We start from the raw sequence: 27,788 nt of genomic DNA, 5'->3' as shown, positions 1-27,788 counted from the left end.
TTTAAGAAGGTCTCAAATGCAATCCATTTCTAGAGTTGACTTCTCTACTGGGACGGCTTTTCTTCCTCAAGCAGGACAGTCCTCTTACAATTTGTGCACGCCTGACAGTCCCATGACAATTCTCTCTGAAACTGCCCATTGTGTGAGAAACTCACCCAAACTTTCTTTTTCTTTGTGGGTTTGGTGGGGTAATTTGGTCCCAGGCACTCAGGGTGATAGCTGTTTCGGCACTTATTACACTCCAGCAGCTGCTGTAAGAAAATAAGAAGGCAAAAAGGTGGGCATCACCTCACCTTCACTGGACACCTGTCACTTAGTACCCCATTTCATACTTATCTTCAAGTAAATACAGCACATCACTGTGACGGCTTAAATTTCCTCATAAATTATTTACTCTCAAGGCATAGGGATTTATGTCCTGCCAAAGGCACTCAGTGGTGAACATTCTGATAAAGGAGATTTGATTTATTTTGAGGACCTTATCCAATGCCACGTTTTCTGCTATACTCCCAAAATTAAATTAAAACACAACAATAGGCAATCGATTACACCCAGTTAAACAGTAAAAACAGGCTAAGCCAACAGAGGAAAAATATGCATACGAAATCCTAGATTAAAAGGCAGAAATGGAGATACAAAGTAATACTGTAAGTGGCCCCATTACTCAGCGCCGTACCTTGGTGGCCTGGTGCTGCCTTCCACAAACATGACAGAACTTGCAGCGCCGACAACACCAGTTTTCCAGCTGGTCCTCCAGAGGGCGCTCGTGCTCCTCCAAACAAAACTTGTGGAAGGGCTCACAACAGACTTGGCAATACACAAACTAGGGGTAAGACGGGAACACAGAGGCGCTCAAATAGCACGTAGAAATATCAACCAAATCCTACCTGCTTACTTTGAGCTTTAGGAGTAGTGGTGTACGTACTTTATTCAACATGTTCACTAAGCAATGACTATGTTAAAAAAGGAGACTACTGGGGAGTTTCAGGGGACTAAAGTAGTAATAATAGTAGAATTATAAAATAACTAAATAGATACAATCTAAGATTTAATAGAATGTGCTTAAATGCCATAAAAGAGGTATCAACAAAGAGCTAAGGCAATGTAAAAGAGTGGAGTAAGGGGAAACAGGGATGGTTTTAAAGGCTCTCTATAATCTACTAAATGACTGTAAGCTCTGGTTTGTCCTTCCCATCTCTAATTTTAGAAATAAGTTATTTTCATACTGATAAAGAGATTTTCAGAAATTCAAATGAGTGTGACTCATAATTTTCTTCTGCCATAAAAGAATCAGTGGGACAACTGGTCAAAACTAAATAAAGTCTACTTAAATAATTGTAATATACCAACGTTAATTTCCTGATTTTGATAATTATATTGTGGTTATATAAGAGGATGTCCTTGGTTTTAGGAAATACACAGTATAAAATTTAAAGGTAAAAGGGCATATGTCTGCAACTTGCTCTCAAATTTTAAGAAAAAAAGGTCTACATATAAAATGTGTGTACATATTTTATTTCTTATTTTGTACAATACATATACAAAGAGAAAAGGATAAAGCAAATTAAAAATATTAATGCTAAAAGCAATTTTACTCCAATAAAAAAAATATTGGGCTTCCCTGGTGGCGCAGTGGTTGAGAGTCAGCCTGCCGATGCAGGGGACGCGGGTTCGTGCCCCGGTCCAGGAAGATGCCACATGCCGCGGAGCGGCTAGTTTCCTGAGCCATGGCCGCTGAGCCTGCGCGTCGGAAGCCTGTGCTCCGCAACGGGAGAGGCCACAACAGTGAGAGGCTCGCATACCGCCAAAAAAAAAAAAAAAAATTAATGCTTGGGGAATCCAGGTAAAGGGTGTATGGGAATTCTTTGTACCACTCTTGTAGCTTTTCTGTAAATCTGAAATCATGTCAACATAAGAAGTTTTAAAAAATCTGAATGGAGGGAAAATTCATCAAGCACTGGTTATGCTTTAGGAGTGCAATACAGGCAGTGGGCTATTCATTTTCTAATTTCAGTTTTTAGGAATCCTGTGGGATTGCTGTCACAGCTACACAATTTAAATTAGAGCAATTACACTCTGGAAAAAAAACAACAACCTGTTTTAACACAGAAGTTGAAGTACTGGTGTTACGAAAATAAGTTATTCCTGTGGGTAACGTGTATGGATGTAACGAGAGTTAAGATTATGTAGGAAAAGAGATACAGTAGACCCCTAGCACTTATATAGACTGAACAGTCTCAAGTTTCAACGCTATCTAAAGCAACTCCAGCACTTAGAACAATATATTGCTCGTAAGAGGCACTAAGAAAATATTTCCTTAGCGAATACCAGGCAATAATTTTGCTAATGTAATTTATTTTTTTAATGCCTTTATTTTATTTTATTAAATGTCTGAATCACTATATTTTTAATGCCTTTATTTTATTTTATTAAATGTCTGAATCACTATATTTTTAAAAAAAATATTGCTGAACGTTTACAATGACAATTCTGCATTTCTCCGTATACTTTATCATATAATGATGTCATATATTTTCTAAATTTCTTGAATCTATATTTAAGATACAACCATATAATAAAAACCCCAAGGAAAACAAAACTTACACCTCAAAATTATTGTTCATCCCATTACTATTTAAGCTGCTAATTTTTGCCCATTAAAACTCCTTTTTTCTTCACATATTTAAAAATCCACATACTGGTATCATTTTCATTTAAAAAGTCACTCTTTAACATATAACTTTCAGCATACGGTTATTTGTGAATATAATTTTGCAGAAAAATTACTCTATGTCTGATAGTTTACTTTTGAAATTATTTAGAAAGCTTAAAGATGTAGAAGAAAAATAGCGTATCGGATTATATAATCTGCATACATAAAGGATTTGCATTGAACTAAATCACAGAGGCAGTTTTGGTGAACTCTTATTCAATATTGTCTGCACTTGCTAATGCGTAATTTAAAATAGCAAGTGGGCAGGACTGAATGTCTTAGTTAGTGAGTCTCAATGATTGCTCCACATCTGGATTACAACTTGGCTTTGGGTTTTCTTTATGACCTTAGAATACGTATGTGACAAATAATAACCTAAGGAGGTATTCAGGAATTGAGAACTGTATGAACGACAAATTACTGCTTCCTAGTTAAAACTGTGCTACCTTTTCTTCCCCTTATGGTAAAGGTGGCACATACTCACTGCAAAAAAACTCAGAAAGATAAAGAAAAAACAAAAGTCAACCACAATCCAACTACACTCTTAAGATTCTGGTGTAAATCCTTCAGAATTCTTTCTACATATATATTTCAAAAACATTTTTCCAAACCAAAATGGGATCATGCTTTTTACATACTATTTTGTGACCTGCTCTTTTAACTCAGTGATGTGTCATGGACATCTTTCCATGTCAATATGAATCTATATTATCATCTTTAGGACTTCATGTGTGCCATTATACGCAAGTCCTATAATTACTTTAACCGAAGTACCAGCCCCTTATTGATGACTTTTCGGGTTGTCTCCAATTTTTTATTATCATAAATACTGAAATAAACCCTTCAGTTTATTATATATATACAAATATTTATACATTTAGAAGGGTTTATTATATACATACATGTATACAAACATACATACACATATAATTTATCTAATTATATCCTCAAGATAAATGCCTGGAGTGCAATTGCTGGGTTAGAGGGTATACCCATTTTAAAGATAAATACATACTTCCAAACAATCTTCTCAGAAAGACTGTAACTAATTTAGATTTCCAGAAACAGAAAGTCTCCATTTCCACTTGATCCTTTTTATCATGCTTTAATTTACAGTGTTTGGTAATCAGAAGGCTTAACGCTCCCCTCCCACCATGTATTTACTTCTCGTTTTGTGAATTATATACTCCTGCCCTTAGACTGTTTTTTTTTTGTTTGTTTTTTTGTTTTTTTGTTTTTTTTTTAACTGAGTGTTTTCCTTTTTCTTATTAATTGCTAAGAGCTCTTTATAGACAAGGAAGTTTTGCTATTCAACATAAAACAACTATCAACAGCATATCTCTTTTTCTAGAGAAACATTATTTCTTCCATGTTTGGACGTCTAGCAAAAAATCAGAACTCTACTAATGAGTGAATTTAAGAGATGAAACTATTAAACTTTTCACACTCAATAACTGCTACTCTAAAAACAAAAACCAACCTGCTACTCTAGTAAAAAGCAGACTCCTTCCTGAAATTTCTAAAAAACTTCAAAGCATTGCATTTGCAGGTTTCAACAGGATATAGTGCCTGCTATATACCAACAAAACAGAATAGAATGATTTCTTTCATCACAGCAAAATAATCTATCAGTATACTGTCTGGGGTACCAAGAAGCAGGATATCTTACCTCTACATGCCCACTACTGGCACAGAGAAAGCAAACCACCCTGGGTGTTATAGGAACAGAAGTCAAGATTCCTAAGCCTCCCATCTCCCACACATTTTCTGCTTCACAATCCTCCTGCGGAGAGAGAGAAAAAGATAACTTTGACAGTTTTACGACAACGCTGCACTGAAAAAACGCTGCATTGAAAATAAGGACGAAAAGCATAAAATTAGAGTGACACCAGAATGTCGAGAATATTTCATCTCAATGAGTTCAAAGTAACTGCCGCTTTAAAGATTTTAAATCTCAGACACAAACTCTTAAAAGGCTCACCTGTTAACTACAATGCAAAGATTTACTGGGATTGAATTTCCCTTAGAGTTTTGCTGATTCAAGCGATCATCACGGTTTGATAATACCTATGTGAAAGAAGCACTTCCTCAGATACTGTTCTCATCTAAAAGCACTTTACAGCTCAGGATGGGCAGGACTGGCTCCGTGCCTCTGTACTTCAGTCAGTTCACAGACTGACCTGGTAACACCGACCGGAGTTCTCACACACCTGAACCCATCTATTAATGGCAGATCTTCATTCGTCCGCCCCACCCCCCGAATGAATTTCCTCTCTTTCAACACCTTTGGTAACATCATTTTCTTGATTTAAAGTCCACGACACTCAATATACTCCGTGGTCACTGAACACTTTTACCTTAAAGTCCACTCTGATCCTGTGGACTCCATCTGCTGGGACTTTTTGCTTTGAACTATTGCCATTGGAGAGAGTGCTGAGGATGTTCAAAGTGCCTGCATTCTCCTGCTTACTGACTGGAGGTGGTTTTTCCTATGGGGATAGAAGATGGATAAAGAACAAATCCACACCCTGCCTGCCTTCACTCTTGCAACAGATAATAATGCAAATGACAAATCTTAATAGATCTGGAAAACATGTTTCCAATACAAGTATCCTAGAGAAACAGACAAGTAATCTTCAGGAGAATTTTTTTTTCCATTGAAGCATTTTATTGGCACGTATGTATTTATACCCCTAGAAAACACATCCCAGGCTTTTCCCTCCTGCGTGTCTTCATCTTGCTTCCTCGTGGTCCACGATGCCAGCTGAGGTTGTCAGTACAATGAAACCACACTGACCAGATGGGAGCAGGTTATTCTGCCATTTTTCTAGATCTTGGAGTTGCACACATCAAATCTGGGGCTGATCACTCCACACTTGTGTAACCTGCCTATGAGATTCAAAACAATTTTCCCAGCTCTGTGATCGTCAGTGATTTCAGATTTGCCAACGTAACCATGCTTCATCATCACAGTTTGAAACTGGACAGTAACTCTGGAACACGACTTAGTCAGAACCTGGCATTTGCCTCTCTTTTCAGCATTGCTGATGCTCTCGAGAGCATCAGCCTGGACGTGCATGCACACCACCATGGGGGGCACAGAAAGAACTGGAAAAGTCTTTAAGACCTCTCTCTCCACATAATAAAAATAGTGAGTGACTGTTATAGACAAATACTGCTAACGGACGTTGAGGGGGAAAAAAATTATACTCATCAGCCTGCAGCATAAGCATAAGCATGTGGGGCTACAAAGAAGGGGAAAACAACAACGGGGAAAAGAAGAGAAAAAAAGGAAGTGAGCTAAAGCCTATACCTGAAGTTTGCTAATTTTAAGAAATTCCACTGCCATCTACACAGAAGCAGAAATGCAGTTTCACTCAATCACATAAATGTCAAGGATAAGGCTATTTCCCTACAGAATAGAACACATCTTTGACAAATGGCAGGGAAACAAATCTTTCCTCACCTTTTCTTTAGGCTTTTGTTTTACAGGAATACTGGGGCGAGGAGCCACTTTTTTCTGCTTGCTTTGCTCTGGACCTAAAGAATTCAAAATAAACTGCCGTCAGATGCCACTAAATTTACAGTTAATGCTAAACAGCAACGATGACTCTAGCACTGATTGGCCTGCAAAGAAAGGGGCATTAGAAAAAACAAAAAAACATTTAAACTCTAGGCTTTAAATAGGAAATTAAGACAGTATCTCCAACTTAACTGGTTTTTGCTTCTATTTCTTTATTATTATATAACAGTTAAAAGAGAGCTAATTGGAACTTCCCTGGTGGTCCAGTGGTTAATACTCCACGCTCCCAGTGCAGAGGGCCCGGGTCTGATCCGCAGTCAGGGAACTAGATCCCGCATGCATGCCGCAACTAAAAGATCCCTTGGGCCACAACTAAGACCCGGCACAGCCAAAAAGAAATTAAATAAATATTTAAAAGAGAGCTAGTTTTCTTGTACCAAAGACTTAAAAATATACATTTCAGGTTTCCAAATGCTGTTTAAGATGTCAGTGTCCTGTGCTGGTACTTCCGGTTCGGCAGCTCTTCCTGCTGTCCTCACTCACCTGACTCTGGAGGTGGAGGCTGCTTTTTCTTGGGCTCGCTAGGAGTGGTCTTGGGGACCTCTTTTCTCGGTGGTGCTGTGCTGGGGGGCTGTAGGGGGACGGCTGGTGCCGGCTGGGAGACCTGCTTGCTGGACTTCCTGGAAGAGGGCGTGGCCACTTGTTTGGCCTCAGGTCCTGGGGTGGAGGCATTCCCTTCCTCACTCTTGTCCTCCGGGGGCTTGCGCGGAGGTGGCTCACTGTTGCTTTTCTTGGGGGCGGGATCCTCTCTTGCCGATGGCGTAGACTTCTGACTAGAGTCCGCCAAGCTCTTCACAACACTGCTCTCTTTGCTCTCTTTCTTTTCACTGGTCTTAGACTTTTTCTCTTTCTTCTTCACAGCTGGGGGTGGGGGGGGGGAAAGCAAGATTATTTTTCTGTAAGTGAGAAAATTTTATTTAAAATATAAGTATAGGAAAAAATAAAAATAAAAAAAAATAAAGTAAAATATAAGTATAGGAATGTAACAATCTTAGTCTCAGTTTCCTACAGCTAAAGTTGACACTGGAAGACTCAAGAAAGTTAATGCCAAGTTGGCAAGTGAAACAGGTATACTCTCACTACTCTAGGAAATGAAATATAATGTAATTTTTTGTATGAATTTAAAAAAATTTTTCTTATGGAAATATTCAAACATACTCCAAGGTGAAGGGAAGAGTAAAATGAACACTCATGTACCTATCACCCAGCTTCAACAACCAACAGCTCCCTGGGAAACAGCAGTACTTGAAAAAAGGCTCGTATTCTCTTTACACTAGATGCACACAACTATATGACATTAAAGCAGGAAGCATTTGGGGGAAGATCTTTTGACAACACTACCTTTTGCTTGCTTCTGAAGGTAGGCTTTGGAAGGCATCCATTGTAGATTCTGACATTTTCTCATCCTAGAATAATAAGGGATACCATAAAGTAAACTTCATTTAGGAGAGAAGCAATTGAAGCACGTATTAATTCGTCTGCAAGAATCCGTGAACCGTGGGCTTCCCTGGTGACGCAGCGGTTAAGAACCCACCTGGCAATGCAGCGGACACACGTTAGAGCCCTGGTCCGGGAATATCCCACATGCCGCGGAGCAACGAAGCCCGAGCACCACAACTACTGAGCCCGCGCTCTAGAGCCCGCGAACCACAACTACTGAAGCCCGCGCGCCTAGAGCCTGTGCTCCTCAACAAGAGAAGCCACTGCAATGAGAAGCCCCTGCACCGTGACAGAGTAGCCCCCACTCACCACAACTAGAGAAAGCCTGCGCGCAGCAACAAAGACCCAACGCAGCCAAAAATAAATAAATTAATTAATTTTAAAAAAATAAAAAAAGAATCCATGAACCTTTACTCAGGTTCATTTTGAGAGTTGAAAAAAGGACTGCTCATTATTTAAATTCAAGCCTTTAAAGCCTTTGATCAGCAATTTCACCTACCTTGAGGATCTAAAAGGAGCAAATATCAAATTATTTTTGAAATGGGACTCAAATGTCTTGCCACCCAGTACTGACTAGCACCACACACGAAACGATCAGTCGTTATTTCTCGCAGTCAAATCAGTTCTGCTCCCTTATGAGATTATTATTCATATAGTAATCTGAATACAAAATGGACTAAAATTACCCGAGTCCTTTGTCTGCCACTACAATGCTACAGGTCTATCTCAGGGCTTTGAGAGATATTTCTATCCTCAGTTTATTGAAACTCAGAACTTAATTTGAAGTTTAATATTGAACTGAATCCACTGCAACCCCTAAATTTAGTGCCATTTTATCTTGCTATCATATACATTTTTTTGCTGTTCTGTGAATTGTCTCACTTCTTTCCACTAATGGGACTGAGACAAGATTCTTGCTTAAGGCCAGACTAAACCAAAGCACAGAACTTCTCAGTGTCTCCTAGAAACTGTCTCCCCTTAAGTAAGTAATGCAGCATTTCTCCCAATTATGTTTTATATAAATCACTTTCATGTTATTCGTTCATTCAGCAAACATCTACGGATAATACCCATTCCTGGTGCCAGGCACTTGATGAGATACTCAACCACCAAAATTTATTTATGCAATTCTCTTGATCCACTTTAAACAAATTATCCCAGAGAGCAGAAAGTGCATCCACAAACTGACTAGAAAAAGGGAAAAAAGGTAGAGTAATCAAAACTCCCAGGGAATTCCCTGGCGGTCCAGTGGTTAGGACTCGGCGCTTTCACTGCCGTGGCCCGGGTTCGATCCCGGGTTGGAGAACTAAGATTCCGCAAGTGGCATGCGGGGTTGGGGAAGACTTCCACAGGCATGAAAATATGCTGAGAGTTAGAGAGTGGAGAGACTTATATCACCAATATTTCCTGAATGCCATAAAGATAAAGGTAATTTCAGTTGACCTGATAAAGAGCAGGCCTAAACTCATTGGTGATTCAGTAGAAACCCTCCAGAGTTGCACTGATACGGCAGCTCTAGACACACGTGGCTGTGTGAATTTAAAATTACATGGAGTTCCTCAGTCACACCAACCATGTTTCAGGTGCTAAACAGCCATATGGCTAACGGCTACCACACCGACCTGAGCAGATACAGGACATTCACAGCACTGCACCTGAGGATTTCTGATTTAAACACAGCCCAAACCCAGCACAGCCCAAAATCCAAGTGTGCAACTCATCTGGCAACTTGAGGTGACTTGGTACAGCCACACTGGGCGTTCGGGCGCATTTTCTCTGTGACAAGCAGGACGGTGGCCGAGACCAGCCCCCCAGAGAGACGCACACTCACTTGCAGCACTGCTTCTTTATGTTGCGGCCGCCGAACTTGGGCTTGTCCAAGCAGTTAGTGCACACGCCACAGTCCTCAGGCACCTGGCAGCCGGGACACTGTCCACACCGCCTTGACCGCCGCCCCTTCTTTACTGGAGGTTCCTGCGGCGCCTTGTTTCTGGTGACGGGTTTAATTGGTTTGATGGGCGGAGCAAGAGGTTCGGCGTCTTCCGAGCCAGCAATCGATGACTTGTCTGTTAAAGAAATGTGGCATTAGCTCTGACAGAGTATCTGGCTCCTTCCTGGGAGCAGAGGGGAGATTCTCAAAATCTACTGACGTTTGTATATACATTCAAACCTTGTTTTAACTGAGACTCCAAAAATCAAATTCGTTACAATAAAAATATTCATATGCAGAACACAGAGCCTGTTTCAAATAATTAAATGTTTAAAAATGCCTATAACTTGCAGCTTGATGAAAGCAGAAATCCAAACAATGAAAACAAAATACAGTGTAACCGAAAGTCAAGAACATGAATTGAGGGAGTTCCCTGGTGACCTAGTTGTTAGGATTTGGCACTTTCACTGCAGGGGCCCGGGTTCGATCCCTGGTTGGGGAACATCCTGAAAGCCACGCAGCATGGCCAAAATACAAAAAATAATTAATTAATGTTTTTAAGAAAAGAAAATATGATTACAAAAAAGAAAGTAAAGAAAGCATTAAAAAAAAAAAAATATGAATTGAATGCTTCTGAAGACTCTCCAAACCTCTCAATTTCATCTGAGCAGTCACCCATGAGAACATGTCTCACAGACCTGAAACCACAGGGCCCCCAGCTGCTGTGCTCTGAAATCCAGGGGTACAGAGGCCACAATTACCACAGAGGCTGCTCTCAGGCAGTGACAAGCGTGGCGGGGATACTAGGGCAGGCCTGTTCCAGGGAGACACGAGACTCCTCGGACAGTCAATGTTTGCTCAAGGGCTCCCTGACAGCCTTGCCGAGCTTTCTCACACTGCACGGCATCCAGGAAGATTCTGCCCAGCCTTCCTTCCCACTCTCCTTCACTAGGGTCAGACTTACAGAGCAGTCTGACAGCTCTCCCAGCCTTTCCTGACTCCCTCCCCATTTTCTCACTCAGGCATTTCCTCTAATAACACCCTTACACATTTAATCCCCCCGCCCCCTGCCATCTGGTTTTTGGAGGACCCAGCCTAACATATAATGCTATGAAGAGCCTACTGGGCACTCCCAGGATGATCAGCAAACAAACCCAGTGTCTGCTTAGACCTCAAGGTTGACATCCCCGACCTACCATCATTTCCCATGGAAGACAAAATCTTTTCTCGTTCTTCCCAAGGTAAGGCACTCAGGGTGGGCATGTCATCAGGAAACACAGCTCGTTTTCGGCCAAGGGCAACAGCAGCTCTTCTGCAGACGTGTTTAATCCGGGGTCCTCGCACAGAGGTCTCCGATGAGTCACTTTCTTGACCCTGAGGAGGAGGCAAGCCAAAAACAAACAATAACAACCATATGCGTTGAAAATATAATTGAATGAAGCCAAGGTATAGTTGATTAACTTATAGATTCAACACATACAACTCTAGTTTTTCCCAGCTGATATGCCATATCAATATATAGAAATCACCTACTTCTAAAATTGGCAGAAAAGGATTCTAATCAAAAAACAGAAATCAACTAAGCTTCTATTCCCAATTATACTACTTCTTTAAAATTTTCCTCAAAAAAAAAATCAAGCTGCCAGTCTGCATTATCAAGAAGCTCATTCTCGTGTAAACTGGGCTTATCTAACCACAGACTGTTTCTTATATTTCCCTGATCAACAGAGAAGTAGGGGGAAATAACCTATAAATGGAAGTATAAAAGGCCACGGCTCCAAACAGAAATGTCTCACACTTTAAAGAGCCACGGCTCCTACCACTAGGAGGTTAACCAAAAACATCCAAAATGGTGTCGGAAATAAGTCTCATCATATTCCTGCTAGACCTCTCAACTGGCAGAATTACTAAATGTAAATGTGGCCCGACGTTGAATAACATTAAAACCTAAGTTTGTGGTCATCTTAACCTAACTTGACATGTTGGTATAAACACGCATCTACTACATGACGATGTTTAAAAACAATCTAAAGATTGGCAGGTTTTCTCAGAAAAGACCAGTGCGTAGCTCGCTTTGTTAATTAAAAAAAAAAAAAAAAAAGCTCTTCTTTACAAAAATCTGTTTGTCATCATCTTAACTAACTGAATTGTACAGCTTTTCTGTATCACAACTTGAGGCTAAGTGCTTCTCATATGTATTCTGCAGATACCTATTTTCTATTGGTCTGATCACTCACAACTCAGAGGAAGAGATTCCCCCCGTCCCTGTTTCCTACAGGAAGCAACAGTAAAACAATCGGACTGCAAAAATGCATCTTCAAAATTAAGTCACAGATTCCATCACACCAAACCCATTAAGTACAAAACAACTCAGCATTCAGGGTAATGTGGCCCCACGTACCTTTCAGTCTTGGTTCACCGCTTTCCTACACGTACCAGTCCAGCTATCCCCGTTCCTCAAGTATGCTTTATACTTTTCTATCTCTACCCTACACTGTTTCCTCTCCTTAAAAAGTTCTCCCCTATCATTTTCTACCTATCAAAATCCTACCCGTCCGTAAAGGACCACTGCGAATGCCACCATCTTTTCCTGATTCCCACACCTGGATCTAACTGAAACACTCAGCCTAAAACTTGCTCCTAGACGGGGCTCGAGAAACTGTTGATTTTAATGGGCAAGATGGAAAAGAGTACCTGTGCTTTGGGCTGGTCAGTTTGTTTAAGACTCTTACTCTTCTCAATCTTGCAGAGCTGGGCTTTGGCCTTTTTTAGGAGGCTGGCAACCCTCTTGTCAGTCATTGGAAGCTTGTCTGCCTGAGCCAACATGGAGCCTATGGAGGAAGTGGAATGTTTAACAGTGCTAGATGAAGGAGTGGAAAGGCAGAGGGTTTTCTCCTTCTCCAGGGATGGGGCAGTTGGGCCGAGGTCCAAGTTGGTTTTTTCCAGATTTCCTCTCCCTTTCTTTATAAGTATTTTGGTTTTGACAGCTGTTGTATCCCCAAGAGTCACAGAAGCAATATCAGTCCCAGAATCAAGTGATGAAGACTTCTTCCGCCCGGTTGCTTTTTTGGCAGAAGATGAAGTGGCCACATCTTCACCAACAACCTTCTCTTTGGAAACCCTACCCACAGGATACAAAGCAGAGCTACTCTGAATTTCTGATCCCTTTTTCCTTTTCTCTTTCCTGGACTCCCGCTTATTCTCTTTTTCTCTCTCCCGGTCTCTCTCTCTACTCTTGTCCTTCTCCATGCTCTTGTCAGCATCTCGCTCTTTGGACAGCTCCTCAGGGGCTTTGTCTTTATTTCTCCCTCTCTCAGTCTGAGAGCCTGGGGTAAACCAAGGGAAGAGAGGAGTGGGACTACTGGACGAAAATGGCTCTGCCGGAGCACTAGTCTGCTTCCTTGGTCTCTGGTTTTTCTCTGCAGATTCCCCAGACTGAGTCAGGGAGTGAGAAGGAAAAGTAAAAGTCGGGTTTAAGGCACTAGTGGCAAGAGGACTAACAGAAATGCTTAACGAGGAAGAGACAGAAGACGGTGGGGTGAGAGGTGACAGCTCAGAAGTGCTAAGCCTTCCACTTCTTGTCCTCATGGAGTGAGAAGGAGATCTTGGTTCTGATCGAATAGGGCTAAACACTTTTCTTTTCCTTTTCCTGTTAGATACTCCTGAAGAAGATGTTCCAGCAGAAGTTCGATTACTAGGCAAGGTTACAGACTCAAATATCCTAGAGTGAGCCTCACTTGGAGTAAATCGTGGAGCTCTCAGAAGAGGGCTCCTTTTGTGCATATCAAACCTTGTTCCAGAATGGAGTGGCGAAAACAATCGAGCTGAAGCAGCAGTACCAGATGTAGAAAACCCGGACGCGAAGCCGACATCCTCAGGAGTCAGTGGAGGGGGGCGGAAATTATCAAATATTGGTTTGCGAATAAGACCTTCTTTGGCATACTTTGCTGAGGAAAAGTACTGTGGCTCTGACCTAGAGTGCTTTAAAGAAGTCCACCTAAATGTCGGTTCTCGCAAAATAGATTTTCGCTTCCCTTGCATGGGAGCGGCAGAAGTAGGCAAAAATGGTGATGCTAAAGGGATGGTTGGAGGCATGAGCCAAGGTGTGTGGTCAGAGATACTGGAGGCTGGCTGCAGCGGGGGCGGTGGAGTAAGCAGGGGTGGAGGTGGCGAGGAAGAGGTCTGCTGCTGGGGGGCACTTTGTAGGGTGGACAACTTTTTCGTTGTTCTAGATCCAAAACTTCTCTCTGACACTGAATACCTTCTGCTTCTCCTGTCATTACTATCGTTTTCTGGGGACTGGGAAATAGGCAGTGGAGTGTGAACTTCGGGGGTATCGCTCCGCTCTTCAGGAAGTACCTGAATCTCCTCAGAGGCCTGAGAATCTGTGGAGGTATCAACACTGGGGCTACTGGACCGGGAGGAGTCTGAAGACATCTGAGAGGAGTGCTGAGAAGCTGCACTTGATTTTTCGGAAGATCCACAGGACGTGGCACTGAATCTACTATTCGGTGTAGACTCTAGTCGGGCAATTTTAATTGGAGGGTCATAATCCTCATCCTCTATGAACCGCCGAGGAGTTTTAATGATCCTCGAGGAGATGGCACTGACAACAGGCATAATGAACTGTCGGATGTTTTTGACCTGTGTCTTCACCTTTCTTCCTTGCAGCTGAGCTGCTTCTTTCTCAATTTTCTTTTGAGCCCCCTTTTTTGCCCTCTGCAAGAGCTGCTTAGCAATTGTTGCATCTGTCCTTTTAGAAGAAGGAATAATCCTAACCGGCTTAATCCTTCGAGGGCTTTGTCTGACTACTGTCTTATCTTCTTTTGTGAGTGGAGGTGTTCCTTCCTTGTCTTTCCGGACCTTCTGGGGCTTTTCCAGTTCAGAGTTAATGAGGAGACCTGAAGGGGTCTTTATCCTTTCCGTTGATGGAGGCCTTCCTCGCCGGCGTACAATCTGTACCCCCTTCCTTCCTATTTGAAGCTTCCCTGTCTTAAACTTTGACTTGAGAGGAGAGAGTTTACCTGCTCTTAATTTTTTAATCTTTGTGGCTTGCTGAAATGTAGCAGAAGGTGTTCGTTTCATTTTCTTCAGGCTATCTTCTTTGTTTCCCTTTGGTAACTCTGAAATGTCCTTTCCATGCGTTATTTTGAGTTTTACTCCAGGGAAGGTGGGAGGTCTTCCTCTCTTCTTTTCTATACTTTTAGAATCTTTCTTCTTGATCTTATCTCCAGATTTGGTCTCTGATTTATTTAGAGGGGAGAACACAGATGGGTCTGAGAGGAGAGCTGAATTTCGGTCAGAGCCACTTCTAGGTCTCCCGCGAGGTTTTCGAGGACTAGTTTTAACTGTGTATAGAAATTAAACAATGAAGAGCATATATTTAGCTTTGTAGTTTAGGTCTTAACTAAGCTGAATATAATTTAGCACAAGCCATTCTGTACTGAACTCTACCTGGGTCTAATCAGTCAATAAAACATCTTAATTGTGCTTAGTTTCTTTTCACCAAAAACCTGCCTCAAAGAAATCAAGTAAATAACATCCTACCTAAAAGAACACTTAACTACCTTTTTGATAGAAAAACTAAGATAATAAGAGGTTTTCAACTGAGCAATTAATATATAAAACTAATTTTCCTACAACTTTGGGTGAACAAAAAGGTTTTTTCTGAATTAAAAAAAGGTGTGTTTTAAAAAAATCTGTATGAGCTTTTCCATATCGTAGCCACCAAGAGTTAATATCTGAGAACATATTTATAGTAAGTCATCCCATTTTTTAAACTCAGAATTTTGCCTTTAATAAATCTGAACAAGATGCTCTTCAGTCAACAACATACCAACTTCTACAGGCTACAATAATATACCAACTTCTATAGGCAGCTCAGCTTCCTATATTTTCAATCTGCTTTGCCAAAGTAAGTTTAAAAAGTTTCACTGGGGCTTCCCTGGTGGCGCAGTGGTTGAGAGTCTGCCTGCCGATGCAGGGGACGCGGGTTCGTGCCCCGGTCTGGGAAGATGCCACATGCCGCGGAGCGGCTGGGCCTGTGAGCCATGGCCGCTGAGCCTGAGCGTCCGGAGCCTGTGCTCCGCAACGGGAGAGGCCACAACAGTGAGAGGCCCACGTACCGAAACAAAAAAAAAAGTTTCACTGAAAAAGAAAAACATTCATTCATGAGACATCAGAATAAGATCACTGAACTCAGTGGTAGTGAACTAATCAGTGAAATGACATGAGATGTCCATTAATCTATTCCCCTACCTACAGGTTCTTGAACTAGTCTCAAATTACAAAAAAGATTTAACCATAATTGATGTCAAGAGCAAACTGACAATTTAAATCAGATTTCTTCTATTCTAAATAAAAGGAATTTGCCAACTTATCAATCAGCTCAATTTGCTGCTTATCAAGAGACTTCAGAAAAACCACTGTTTTCTAAAATTCTCTTTTTTTGTTTTTGTTCTTCTTTTTTGGCCATGCTGCACAGCTTGTGGGATCTCAGTTCCCTGACCGGGGATTGAACCCAGGCCCCGCACTGAAAGCAGTGAAAGCCTGGAATCCTAACCACTAGACCACCTGGGAACTCCCTAAAATTCTTTGTATAGTCTGTACTTTCTTTTCTTTTTAAAGATGCATTCTTTGTTATTGAAGTATAATTGACATACAATATATATTAGTTCCAGGTGTACAACATAGTGATTTGATTTATATACACCACAGCTTGATCACCACATATAGTCTGTACTTTCTAAATGTATTATGAGTTGCCTCCTCTATCATATCATCTCTTCTCTCGTGACTTTTCAATGTTTTATATGACTCAACATTCTTCTGAGATTAAAACCTCCCCTAAGAGGCACCAGAAGAGATTTATGCCATTATGATGAACATTTTAGACTATGGAACCAGCTTTCTAACAGAACAGAAATCAACAAAGGTCTTATTGTTGAGCTTTCTAAATATAAATGCTTTCCTCACCAATTAACTTGAAACTTCTCTTAATAGATTAAGATTCACAAATCTGTTCTCAATATATACTAATTACAACGAAAGTAATGGACTAGAAGACAGCAGAGAAACAGTTTCATTTCTTAATAAAGTATACACAGATGGTTTAAAAAAACAAACAAAAAACAACATTTAAGGTACACTTACAGCCAAGAAAAAAACTTGAGGAAACCATCAAGAGAGGGTTGTGAATTAACAAAATAAACTCCTACCCAGAAGTACATCACAAGATTCCTTACAATCTTGGTAGACTTGAAGCTGGCTACTCATAGGCCTTTATTAATTCTGAAAACCTCTTCTATCCATCTTTTAAAAAAAGCTCTTGGTGGACAGGTAGAAAAAGCAGAATAGAGAAGAGTCCTGCTCTGCTAACTTCCATAATCCACAACACATTCAAAGAACTCACAAATCAGTCAGAAGTAAACTGCTCATCATGTCTTTTCTGGGCCTCATTTTATTATCTATAAATGAAGGGTTAGACCAGACAATCTCTAACATCACCTGATACGAAGTTTTAAGATTTCATCACATCTTAAAGAGAATATTGCTACTGTCTAAATGGCAGAGATACTGGAATACTACTGGCTAAGTCCTCTCAACTAGAATGGCAATACCACCACCACTTGGGAAAGGAAAAATTGTCAACTTATGTGTTTGAGTTAGATTACTATATAATATACGATGACTCAAATGAAATGCAAATGCTAACAAACATCACAAACTATGTCAACATCAAGGACCAAAAGCACAGCTAACAACATCATATTTAACTAGACTGTCTATGCACATAAAATCAAAGACAACCATACAAGAAGTCAGAATGGCAGCACAGATGGGGAATGTTTTTTTCATCAAAAGATCTATAGCCCTCTCCTATACAGAACAATTCTGCAAGCCATTAAATGTTATTTCCACTGAGGATCATCTTGCAGGAAACTGCTGTTAAGTCTAGAATTTCAAGACATTCTAGATATATTCTTATTGAGAACAATGACAAATATTGCTAATAAATGGAAATACCCATGTCGTTTTTATTTTCTTTATTTTAACACAGTTTTTCAAGGATCAGATAAAATAGTTTCATACAGTGCCAACATTTTGTTTTTAGTTCTTTGACAATAGTAGACCAAATTTCATCTGTAAAAAACAATGGCCAAATTATTTCCAAAGTCATATTTACTGCCATACAATTCAAAATGTGTAAATGTGAGGATGCTGCTCTCAGTAGGTAACCTTCAATTTGCCTACCAGGTTTTGCAAGCATTCCATGGAAACCCAGCCCCCAAGCATTATCAAGGATAAACCAAAAGCAGCCTGACAGAGAGGTCCCTTAAAGAGGTCTAGCTCATAAGCCATTTCCTACTTAGTGTGAGGGAAAGGGAAGGATGCACCCAAAAAACCCCAGTATTTAAGACCACCCTTTACATGCAAAGAAGGCAAGGGGAAGTCACAGTCTCTTAACAAACAAAACGTAAAGATGCCATGCATTTAACTGGCCATACCTGAAGGAGACCTTGTGGGACTTCGTACTCTGACTTCTTCATCTGAGCCAAAACCTAAGAACTGCTCATCCTATAACAAAGGAAAATTATTTTAAAATCAGGAAAAAAACAACAAAAAAAAAACATGAATCTGAACATATCCCAAAGAAATGCCCAGAGGAGACACAAATGAATTTGGAAAATTTAGCCTCTATGTATTACTCATCATCATTCATATGGATATTATTATAAAATAACTTAATACTGAAATAAATGGACCCAGCCATATGGCTTCATTACAGACAAATAGGAGCTGTGTAGTAATTGAACAATGCATCAATAAGTCACCTTTGGTGCACAGTACATAGGGGACAGTCCTAAATTTCAAACTATAGATACAGCCCAAAACAATTAAAGAATGACTTTAATTCAAGTAAGCAAATCAGTACAATGGCAGAAATATACAGCCCCAATAAAACAAATACCTTTTCAACAGGTAGTTAAGTCTACAGACACATAAGGAATAATCTACAATATCATAATCTCTTGTCTACTAAACATTAATAGAGACTGAAATTGCCATTATCGTCAGTTCCTTAACTCAGGAATTGACATTTAGATGTGATTTCTATACATTTGAGATCCAGAGATTCTCAACATGCATTTTATGGCATCATTTTTAAATGCCCTGTGATAAGAGACTTAATGGTGGGCAGCAGCATTTGTGAAAGGGATGATGAATTGACTACACCAATTCAAGAATGCATCCAAGAATAACTGAAGGAAGCATCTTATTTTCAGTCATACTGAGAAAAGGCAAAAACTTCTCTTTCCCTCTAACTTTTAACCTGCCTTTTAAAAAAATACTAAGGATTTAAACGATTTCGAACAAATTGTCAAGAAATATGGTCTATTTAAACAACCTGATTAATAGAAATTCACCGATTCAGAAGCTAAGAGTTCTCTACAAAGAAATAAGAATTTCAGATGCCAGAAACAAAATCCACATAAAATAAGAACAAAATAAGGAATTATAGACAGATTTTCTTGTACCTCCAATTTATACTGATAATCCCCAAACTAAGTTCCAACAGTTAAAGCCCCCCAATTGTAGAGGGGGCCACTTCATCCTCTCGTTTGTCGGCACGTGCCACCACTGAAGAGAGGGAAGGGCTTGTCTGAGGTCTCAATTCTTTTATTTATTGGAGCGTTGTAAGGAATAAATGAAATAATTTATGTAAGTTATGTAATTTATGCAAAATCATTCATAAAACTATAATGTGGTGTCCATATTGTAGTTATTATTGATGTGGTTTTAGAAGCTGAAGTTCTGAAGGGCCAAATGACTTGCCCAAGATCATACAGTTATCTGCAAGTAACTTCCTACCATAATGGCTACAATCTAAAACTATAAATAAATATGTAAAGGAATCCAGTAAGTCACCTACAGTACAAAATACCCTATTCTTTCGGCTACTATTAAAGTAACATGACACCCATTTTCAAATCCTTAAAGTTTCTGATTTAATTCATTCTTTCCCTGCATTATCCTTATGGAACAACTGCTAATCTATGCATTTCACAAAGACATCTGAGGATTTCCTAACGCTTGCCAGGGGACTACATTGCTAAATGCATAAGTTCTATGCTCCAAGTGTTGCAATGAGAGAGTTCTAGCAACTATACATACAATAGCCAACAGGTAAAGTAACCAACAGCTGAAGTAATGAAAAATGTTTAATCTTTAAAAGAAACATGAGATCCACATTGCTATGTTTATTATCAGCAACCTTAGTGAGTCGCTTTTCTATATTTCTAACTTTCACAACATGTAACTGTACAACCCTAATTCAGTGTGCTCCGAAAGAGTACTACTGAGCTGTCAAGCGGTAATTTAACTAACTCTGCCAATGTTTAAAGTTTCCAAGTACTTTCCAAAATGACAGAAGGCATTAACTCTTTCTTTGTGGTCTTGTAGTTGGAATAAGAGAAGAATGACTTGACTTCCACCCAAGAGCTTTCTTTTCACTTCAAATATAGACTGACTTCTTGAAGCATGCTTAAAAAAATAAGCACCCATTGTTTAAACAATCCAGACAGTTTAGCCAAAAACAAAAGCCATCATTGTTATGTTAAAGAGCTCTGGTCAGCTAACTCTGAACTTCCAATTCCACCTAAAAGTCCCCCCAAATCTAAGGAAAACCAAGCTGACAAAGCACTGGGGAAAAAAATGCTGCAAGAAGCCGCTACAAACGAAGTCCTTTTTTGCCTCTCCTGTCGCTCCCATCACCCCCTTTAAACACACGGGGTTCCTGGAAGATGCAGTAAACAAGGTAACAGTGCTAGCTTCCCAGGGATTTAGGCTTGCCTAGAAATCAAAAGACTAAGTCAAAATGTCTACAAAAAAAGGTAACAAGAGAAGCTGCAATTAAATCCATGTTTGGCACTATGGCATCGTAAGCCTGGACACTCGTGAAGAGAGGAAACAGGAGACCCCACGCTACACAGGATGAAGTATTCCTGGAAACTGGGCCCAAACAGCCACCCGTACTTTTCCTTTCACTCTGGCGTCCTCTGATGAGCACAGCACTCCAAGACAAAGTATAGGCAAGAGGCAACAAACCTATTCCTTCTTGATAATGATGTCACTAGATCGTCAAGATTTTACCCTTTTCTTACCTCCAAAGATAGAAAAACATCCTTGCCAAGTTGAGCACCATAAAATACTGTTGGACCATATTGAGCTTCCAGAGATTAGGAATGCAATGAAGCTAATGTTGTTTCCCAAGCGAAAGCTAATTCTAAAATAATACATGTGTGGAATTTCTTTATTATCCCTACCCCTACCTCTAGGGGTTATTTGAGAACTTCCAAACATACGTTTACTAGTAAATTCTACGTTACCCATAAATATCTTAACATTTGATTTTTATTTTAATGGCAGAATTTTAATCCTTTAGTGGCTATTATATTTGTGATGAAGCAACAGGAAATATGTTTTCCACAAGTGAATCTAAGTGAACCCAAAGTATTACGGACAATGATGTTTACAGATAAAATGTAATGATGAAGGTATTTTAGAAAAATACATGAAGTTCTGTATTTCAAGGAATTATGTACTACTAGGACAACTCTGCAAACAAAACACTATTTCTTTTACTTGTCCATTCATTCAAAAACCATTTATATGCTATCTGTTCCCAATGCAAAGATAAGCAGTAAGACATGATCCTGCTCCCAAGAAGTATCTAAAGCAGACAGGCAGACGCACAATCTCAGCCTTCCTTTAGAAAAGCCAAAATCCCTTAAAAAGTCGGTGAAGGAGAAATTACTACGTAATTCATATTCTGGAATAAAAAACTGGCTTAAATCTTGGAATAGTTCATTCTTCCACTTGTATTAGTATTAGGTTCATGGAGAAACAGTCAACAAATCTCAAAATTCTTCCAAAGGATGGCAATGTCTATCTCCATGCCTCAGTGTTGTACTAGGCACCACTCCAGCATTAGAAATCTGAGAGAGTTTAAGTAATCGAGACCTAAATCATCTGCAGTGATTAGATGCGACACAGTTCCTAGTAATACCAGTGATCTGATAAACTTGCAACTGAGAAAGTCAATGCCTTTTCCTTCCTACCCCCAACTAAAATAGATTTTAGCTCCTCCCGTAAGTTCTTCCCAATTTTTAGTCAGAGCAGAGATCATTCACCTGGAGTTCTTCACCTCCCAATCTAATGTGGAGGTTCCAAAGCTATTTTGAAAACTCTTCTATTAAACAAGCTTGGCCACACCTGGCCTTTGATGAATAAGGCCTAGGATAACCGCTCATAACCTTCTTTCTTTTCTAGCAAGAGACTCAGCACTTCAGAGCACTGAATTAGATGGTAAGTACCTTAGCATTCTTCCGTCTCCAAAATGGTTAGTCTTTAGAGTTAAAAAAAAAATCAAATTTCTTCACCTACAGAGGTTTATTGATGAATCAACTGAAAATAACATCAAAAACCATAGACAGTATCAAAAGCACCCGATACGTAATTGTTTGAAATTCTTTGTTTTGAAGGCTTATAATTTTTGGTATCATCATATATGGTTCCATCATATGAGGAGGCCAGAGAACTAAGAAAATTACTAAGAACAACTAAAGAAGACGGAGAAAGGTCAAGGAGGCTTATTGTGCATCTCAGTAGCTCTAGTTAAAGAAGAGTACCACTTCTCCTTTGGGAAATTATTCCAGTTAGCTACCACTGCTGCTGGGACATTTCTCTGAGTGTCTATCGCTACAAGCTCTAAAATAACAAGGGCTTGGGAATTCCCTGGTGGTTCAGTGGTTAGGACTCTGTGCTTTCACTGCTAAGGGCCTGCATTCGATCTCTGGTTGGGGAACTAAGACCCCACAAGCTGGGCAGAGTGGCCAAAAAGATAAATAAATTTAAAAAATAAAATACCAAGGTCTTAGCGCTGCATTTTAAAGACATACATAATCACCAGTACTTAATTAGCATAATGGATAAAGAATGTGTTTACAAGTTTGTCTCCTTCTCTAGAGCACTCTTTAAAGACAGGGAAAGTTTACTTATTCATTGTTGCATTTTAGTATCTGGCACAAATTTAGAGTAATAAATGTTTGTAAAATGAAAATAAAGGAAATGCAGTACACTAACTGTTTAAAAAACATTACGTGGTAATAGCACAGTAGCATAAAATACTGGTGCACTCAGAAGAATTAGACAATAAGATTCTTCTTTTAAGAATTCATAGGGAGGGGTCTTCCCTAGTGGCACAGTGGTTAAGAATCCGCCTGCCAGTGCAGGGGACATGGATTTGAGCCCTGGTCCAGGAAGATCCCATGTGCTACGGAGCAACTAAGCCTGTGCACCACAACTACTGAGCCCACGTGCCACAACTACTGAAGCCAGCACGCCTAGAACCCGTGCTCCGCAACAAGAGAAGCCTGGCAATGAGAAGCCCACACACTGCAACCAAGAGTAGCCTCTGCTCGCAGCAACTAGAGAAAGCCCTGGCACAGCAACGAAGACCCAACACAGCCAAAAATAAATTAATTAATTAATTGAAAAAAAACACAAAAACTAATGGAATGCAGTGTGTTTCCTGCTATGCCAGAGGAATACACATGCCAGAGAAATGAATATGGAAGCACAGCAGAAAGGTGACTAACCCAGTCAAGGAGAAAGAGTCAGGAAAGCCACTGCAGAAAGGGTGAAAGCTTACTCAAACTTCTAAAGGATGGTAAATTAGGGTTGAAGGGAGATATTTCAGGCAGAGAGAATAACACATACAAAGGCACAGAGATACAAAAGAGCATGGCATGGAGTGAAATTACAGACAGTTCAGTAGGGCTGAGGCCCTAGCTGATGTGGGAAAGGAGCATAAGATATTGAGGAGGAAAAAAGGCAGAGGCAGATCATGAAAGGTCTTAAATGCCTTTCTGAGTTTGAAGTTTATCTTCAAGGAAGTGTGGGCCTCATCCTGAGGGCTACAGCTCATCAGTAACACTTTTGGGCAGGAGAGAAGCATGATTAGATTTATATTTTCAAAAGATCACTATGACAGCAGTGGGGAAGTAGAGACTGCCTTTAAAACCAGAGGCAGTAAGAACAGCTATAAAATGACTGCAGTGGCAATGGGGATTAAGGAAAAGGGCAGATTCCATAGACAGTCAGGAGGCAAAATGAACAAGGTTTCAATATAAAGGGTTCAGGGGATGGAAAGAATCAGTAAAGACTTGCAGGTGTTGGCCTTAGGTTGATTAGGTTTATGGTGATATATTTATAAGACTGGGAAAAAAGAAAGAAGAGAGGTTTCTAGGAGCAGGAGGGAAATCAGTTTAGACGCATGAATTTGAAATGTCTGTCCAAGTTGTAAGATATAATGATCTGGAGAAAACGCATCTGATTCAATGAATTTATGAATGCTGAAACTGTGTGTATAAACAGTCACCCAGGGAGAGAATACAGAGAGAAAATAGAGGATACACGGCAGATCCCCAGGGAATACCCACACTTCACATACAGGGGAAAGGGACGCTAAGGGGGGAGACAGAGATGGAATGGCCAAGGAGACAGATCAAGTATCTAAGTACAGAACAGTCAAGGGAAGAATACGCATCAAGAGATGGCCAAGTTGGGGAGGGATACAAAGGATTTTGTACAGAGGATATCAAAATTGGGAGGTCACCTATGACCTTACCAAGGTCAACTTCAAGGCAGTGTTAGAGGCAGGAGGAAGCAAAGCGCAGTGGGTCAAGAGTGTGATTAGAAAGTGACAAAAATGGAAGTCAGTATAGACCACTCTTTTGGAAAAACTCAATTACATGGGAAAGGACACAATGGGCACAACGTAAGAAAAGATTTGCCTGGGGGGATTACTTATTTGTTTGTTTATTGGCCACACAGCATGTGGGATCTTAGTTTCCCCACAGTGTGGAGTCTTAACCACTGGATAGCCAGGGAAGTCCAGGACTACTTTTATTTATTTATTTATTTTTTGCGGTACGCGGGCCTCTCACTGTTGTGGCCTCTCCCATTGCAGAGTACAGGCTCCGGACGCGCAGGCTCAGCGGCCATGGCTCACAGGCCCAGCCGCTCCGCGGCATGTGGGATCCTCCCAGACCAGGGCACGAACCCGTGTACCCTGCACTGGCAGGCGGACTCTCAACCACTGCGCCACCAGGGAAGCCCCAGGACTACTTTTTGAGTTGAATGTGTTTACATGCTGAAAGAGAACACAGCAGCCAGGAAGAGACTGAAAATTCTCAACAGCAAATCACTAATAAATGGGAAAGGGATGGGGAGGAGGGGTTGGCACTGAGAGAGAATGAAGACAAAGTTCAACGGAAGGGAGCTCTCTATCAGAAAAGGGGCTAAGCATGCATTTAGTTGCAGACAAGTTGATAGGCAGGATTTAAGCTTAGAGAGTTTGCTGAAATCACAGGCAAAACTCTGTTTATATGGGCATCTGCCAGACGAGAGACACAGATTTCTTCAGATTCTCAAAGAAAAAAAGCGGCTCACAACCTACAAAAGTTTTTTAGACCGTAGCTCTAAAGGAAATAAATCATGGACAATGGCTGATTAAGAATAAATGGGAGGGTTTCCCTGGTGGCGCGGTGGTTAAGAATCTGCCTGCCAGTGCAGGGGGACACAGGTTCGAGCCCTGGTCTGGGAAGATCCCACATGCCACGGAGCAACTAAGCCCATGCGCCACAACTACTGAGCCTGTGCTCTAGAGCCCGCGAGCCAAAACTACTGAGCCCACATGCCACAACTACTGAAGCCCGCATGCCTAGAGCCCATGCTCCGCAACTAGAGAAGCCACCGCACTGCAACAAAGAGTAGCCCCGCTCACCACAACTAGAGAAAACCCGCGTGCAGCAACGAAGACCCAACGCAGCCAAAATAAATAAATTTATTTATTTTAAAAAAAAGAATTAAAAAAAAAAGAATAAATGGGAGGGGGGGTACTTCCCTGGTGGTCCAGCGGTTAAGACTCCACGCTCCAAGTGTAGGGGGCCCAGGTTTGATCCCTGGCCAGGGAACCAGATCCTGCATGCCACAACTAAAGATCCCCACAGAGATCCCGCATGCTGCAACAAAGATCCCCAGTGCCACAACTAAGACCCGGTGCAGCGAAATCAATCAATCAATTAATCAATATTTTTTAAAAAGAATAAATGGGAGGGGTAATGGGGAGAAGTGGGAAATCAGATGCAAAAATTGATAAAAATTGATTTGGTTGGAAAGGGGTAGCCACAGCAGGGCCAAGATCAAAGACAAATGAAGTATCAGAACCTTGTTAATTCTAGGATGGTATGGTCAAAGCTCATCCAATGAACAGCAGGAGCTACCTCTGGGTCTCGAATGTAGACAAGGCATAACTGAAGTTTGAAGTTTATTCTAGATACATACATACGAAATTAGAGTAGGAAAGAGACTGAATAACTGGAGAGCAGATAGCAGCCTACAGCCAAAATTCAAATGGGAATGGCATTCAATCACTCCAGCAAGTATTTACTGAGTGTTGCCAGGCACTGTTTTAGACTACACAGGTGAAGAACTGACAGAATTCCTGCCCCATGAGAAAATAACCATGTAACAAATAAAGAACGCAATGAGGGCGTGAAGGATTGATGGGGGTTACCTGTGAGGGCTGTTTTCACTGGGGTGGTCAGAAAAGGCTTCTGACCTTGGCAAACTGTGGGCCACAGGCCAAATCTGGACTGCCACCTGGTTTGTTCAGTCCATGAACTAAGAATGGTTTTTAACATTTTTAAATGGTTAAAAAAATCCAAAGAAGAATATTTTATGCACATGAAAGTTATAAGAAATTCAAATTTCAGTGTGCATAAATAAAGTTTTATTGGCACACAGCCCCATGTGTCATCATTTCTGTATTGTCTATGGCTGCTCCTGGACCACAACAGCAGGGCGGAGTCGTTGCGACAGAGACCATCTGGCCCTTTGCAGAAAAAAGTGGCTGAACCCAGATTTAGACCTAAATGATGAGAAAAAGACAGACATATAAAGACCTAGGTGGCATAGTATTCTAGCTAGATAGTAAGTGCAAAGGCCCAGAGACAGCAACGAGCATGGCATGTATGACAGACCAAAAGGCCAGTGTGGCCGTGCAGCAGAATGAGTGAGATGAGAAGAGGTGGTGCTGGAAGAAGCAGACCTGACCAGAGGCCAAATCATGTACGGCTTTGCCAGACAGGGTAAGAAATCCGGATTTATCCAAGCAGTGGGGAGAAGGGAGATGCGGGAGAGATACCAACATGTTTAAAGTGAGGGAATAGTAAGATGTGACTGATTTACACATGGAATCTACAGTTGCTGTGTGAAGAACAAACTTCACTGAGGTAAGAACACAAGCAGGGAGATGAGGGAATAGTCCAACCAAAAGATTATAATGGGCAAGTGTGGGGTTTTGGTAGGAGAATTAATAAGAGGAAGTTGGATTTAAGGTATCTTGGAGGTAGTACAGACAGAATTTGCTGATGGGTTATTTGGAATGTGAATATAGAGAGAAATCAAGGATAACTCTCAAATTTTAGGCCTGAGCTATTGGCTAAAGGGCAGAGTCATTCTGAAACAAGGAGAAAGGAGAAAATCAAGACTTTCTGGACATGGGAAGTGTAAGATACCCACTAAACATCCAAGTGCTTCAATGCATATCTGTTTCCTTGTCTGGGAATAGCAGTGGCTACCTCAGCAGGTGGGCAAGAGTAGGTGAGATAATACATGTGAAGCACTGAGAATACTGCCTGACCCACAACACTCAATGAACACTCATCACGCTCATTATTATTATGCAAATGGAATGTCAAATAGGCAGCTGGAAATACAAGCCCGGGACTCAAAGAAGTAGTCAAGGTTTAGAGACAAAGATTTAGGAGTCCTCAGCATACAGATGAGGCCTGGATGAGGTCACTGAGGACAAGTGCACAGATAGAGAAGGTGGCCAAAGGCAGACTCTTAGGTGACGCCAGCATTCAGGGGAGTTAAGCAGAGGAAGGAAGCCATACAGAATACTGAAAATTAATAACCAATGAGTTAAGAAAAAAGCAGATGAGTGCAGTGTTACAGAATCCAAGAAAAGAGTGTTTCAAGAAGGGAGTGGT

General features: G+C 40.7%; 1 protein-coding gene across 1 annotated transcript in view; it reads right to left on the bottom strand.

Moving 5' to 3' along the window:
* The window catches only part of KMT2A (lysine methyltransferase 2A), an 84,065-nt gene that overhangs the window by 31,091 nt on the left and 25,186 nt on the right, over positions 1–27,788 (bottom strand). The window contains exons 6-16 of the mRNA XM_024751700.1: positions 18,174–18,243; positions 12,361–15,014; positions 10,863–11,040; positions 9,568–9,802; positions 7,638–7,702; positions 6,780–7,157; positions 6,180–6,253; positions 5,071–5,202; positions 4,383–4,496; positions 677–823; positions 156–251 (exon numbers count right to left, since the gene is read on the bottom strand). Of these exons, the coding sequence (XP_024607468.1) occupies positions 156–251; positions 677–823; positions 4,383–4,496; positions 5,071–5,202; positions 6,180–6,253; positions 6,780–7,157; positions 7,638–7,702; positions 9,568–9,802; positions 10,863–11,040; positions 12,361–15,014; positions 18,174–18,243 (4,143 nt within the window). The remainder of the gene's footprint in view (positions 1–155; positions 252–676; positions 824–4,382; positions 4,497–5,070; positions 5,203–6,179; positions 6,254–6,779; positions 7,158–7,637; positions 7,703–9,567; positions 9,803–10,862; positions 11,041–12,360; positions 15,015–18,173; positions 18,244–27,788) is intronic.

The sequence above is a fragment of the Neophocaena asiaeorientalis genome, unplaced genomic scaffold (assembly GCF_003031525.2).
Source record: "Neophocaena asiaeorientalis asiaeorientalis breed wild unplaced genomic scaffold, Neophocaena_asiaeorientalis_V1.1 scaffold479, whole genome shotgun sequence".
NCBI classification, from domain to species: domain Eukaryota; kingdom Metazoa; phylum Chordata; class Mammalia; order Artiodactyla; family Phocoenidae; genus Neophocaena; species Neophocaena asiaeorientalis.
The sequence above is the reverse complement of the archived record's forward strand: the minus strand, read 5'-3'. Positions and strand labels throughout refer to the sequence as shown.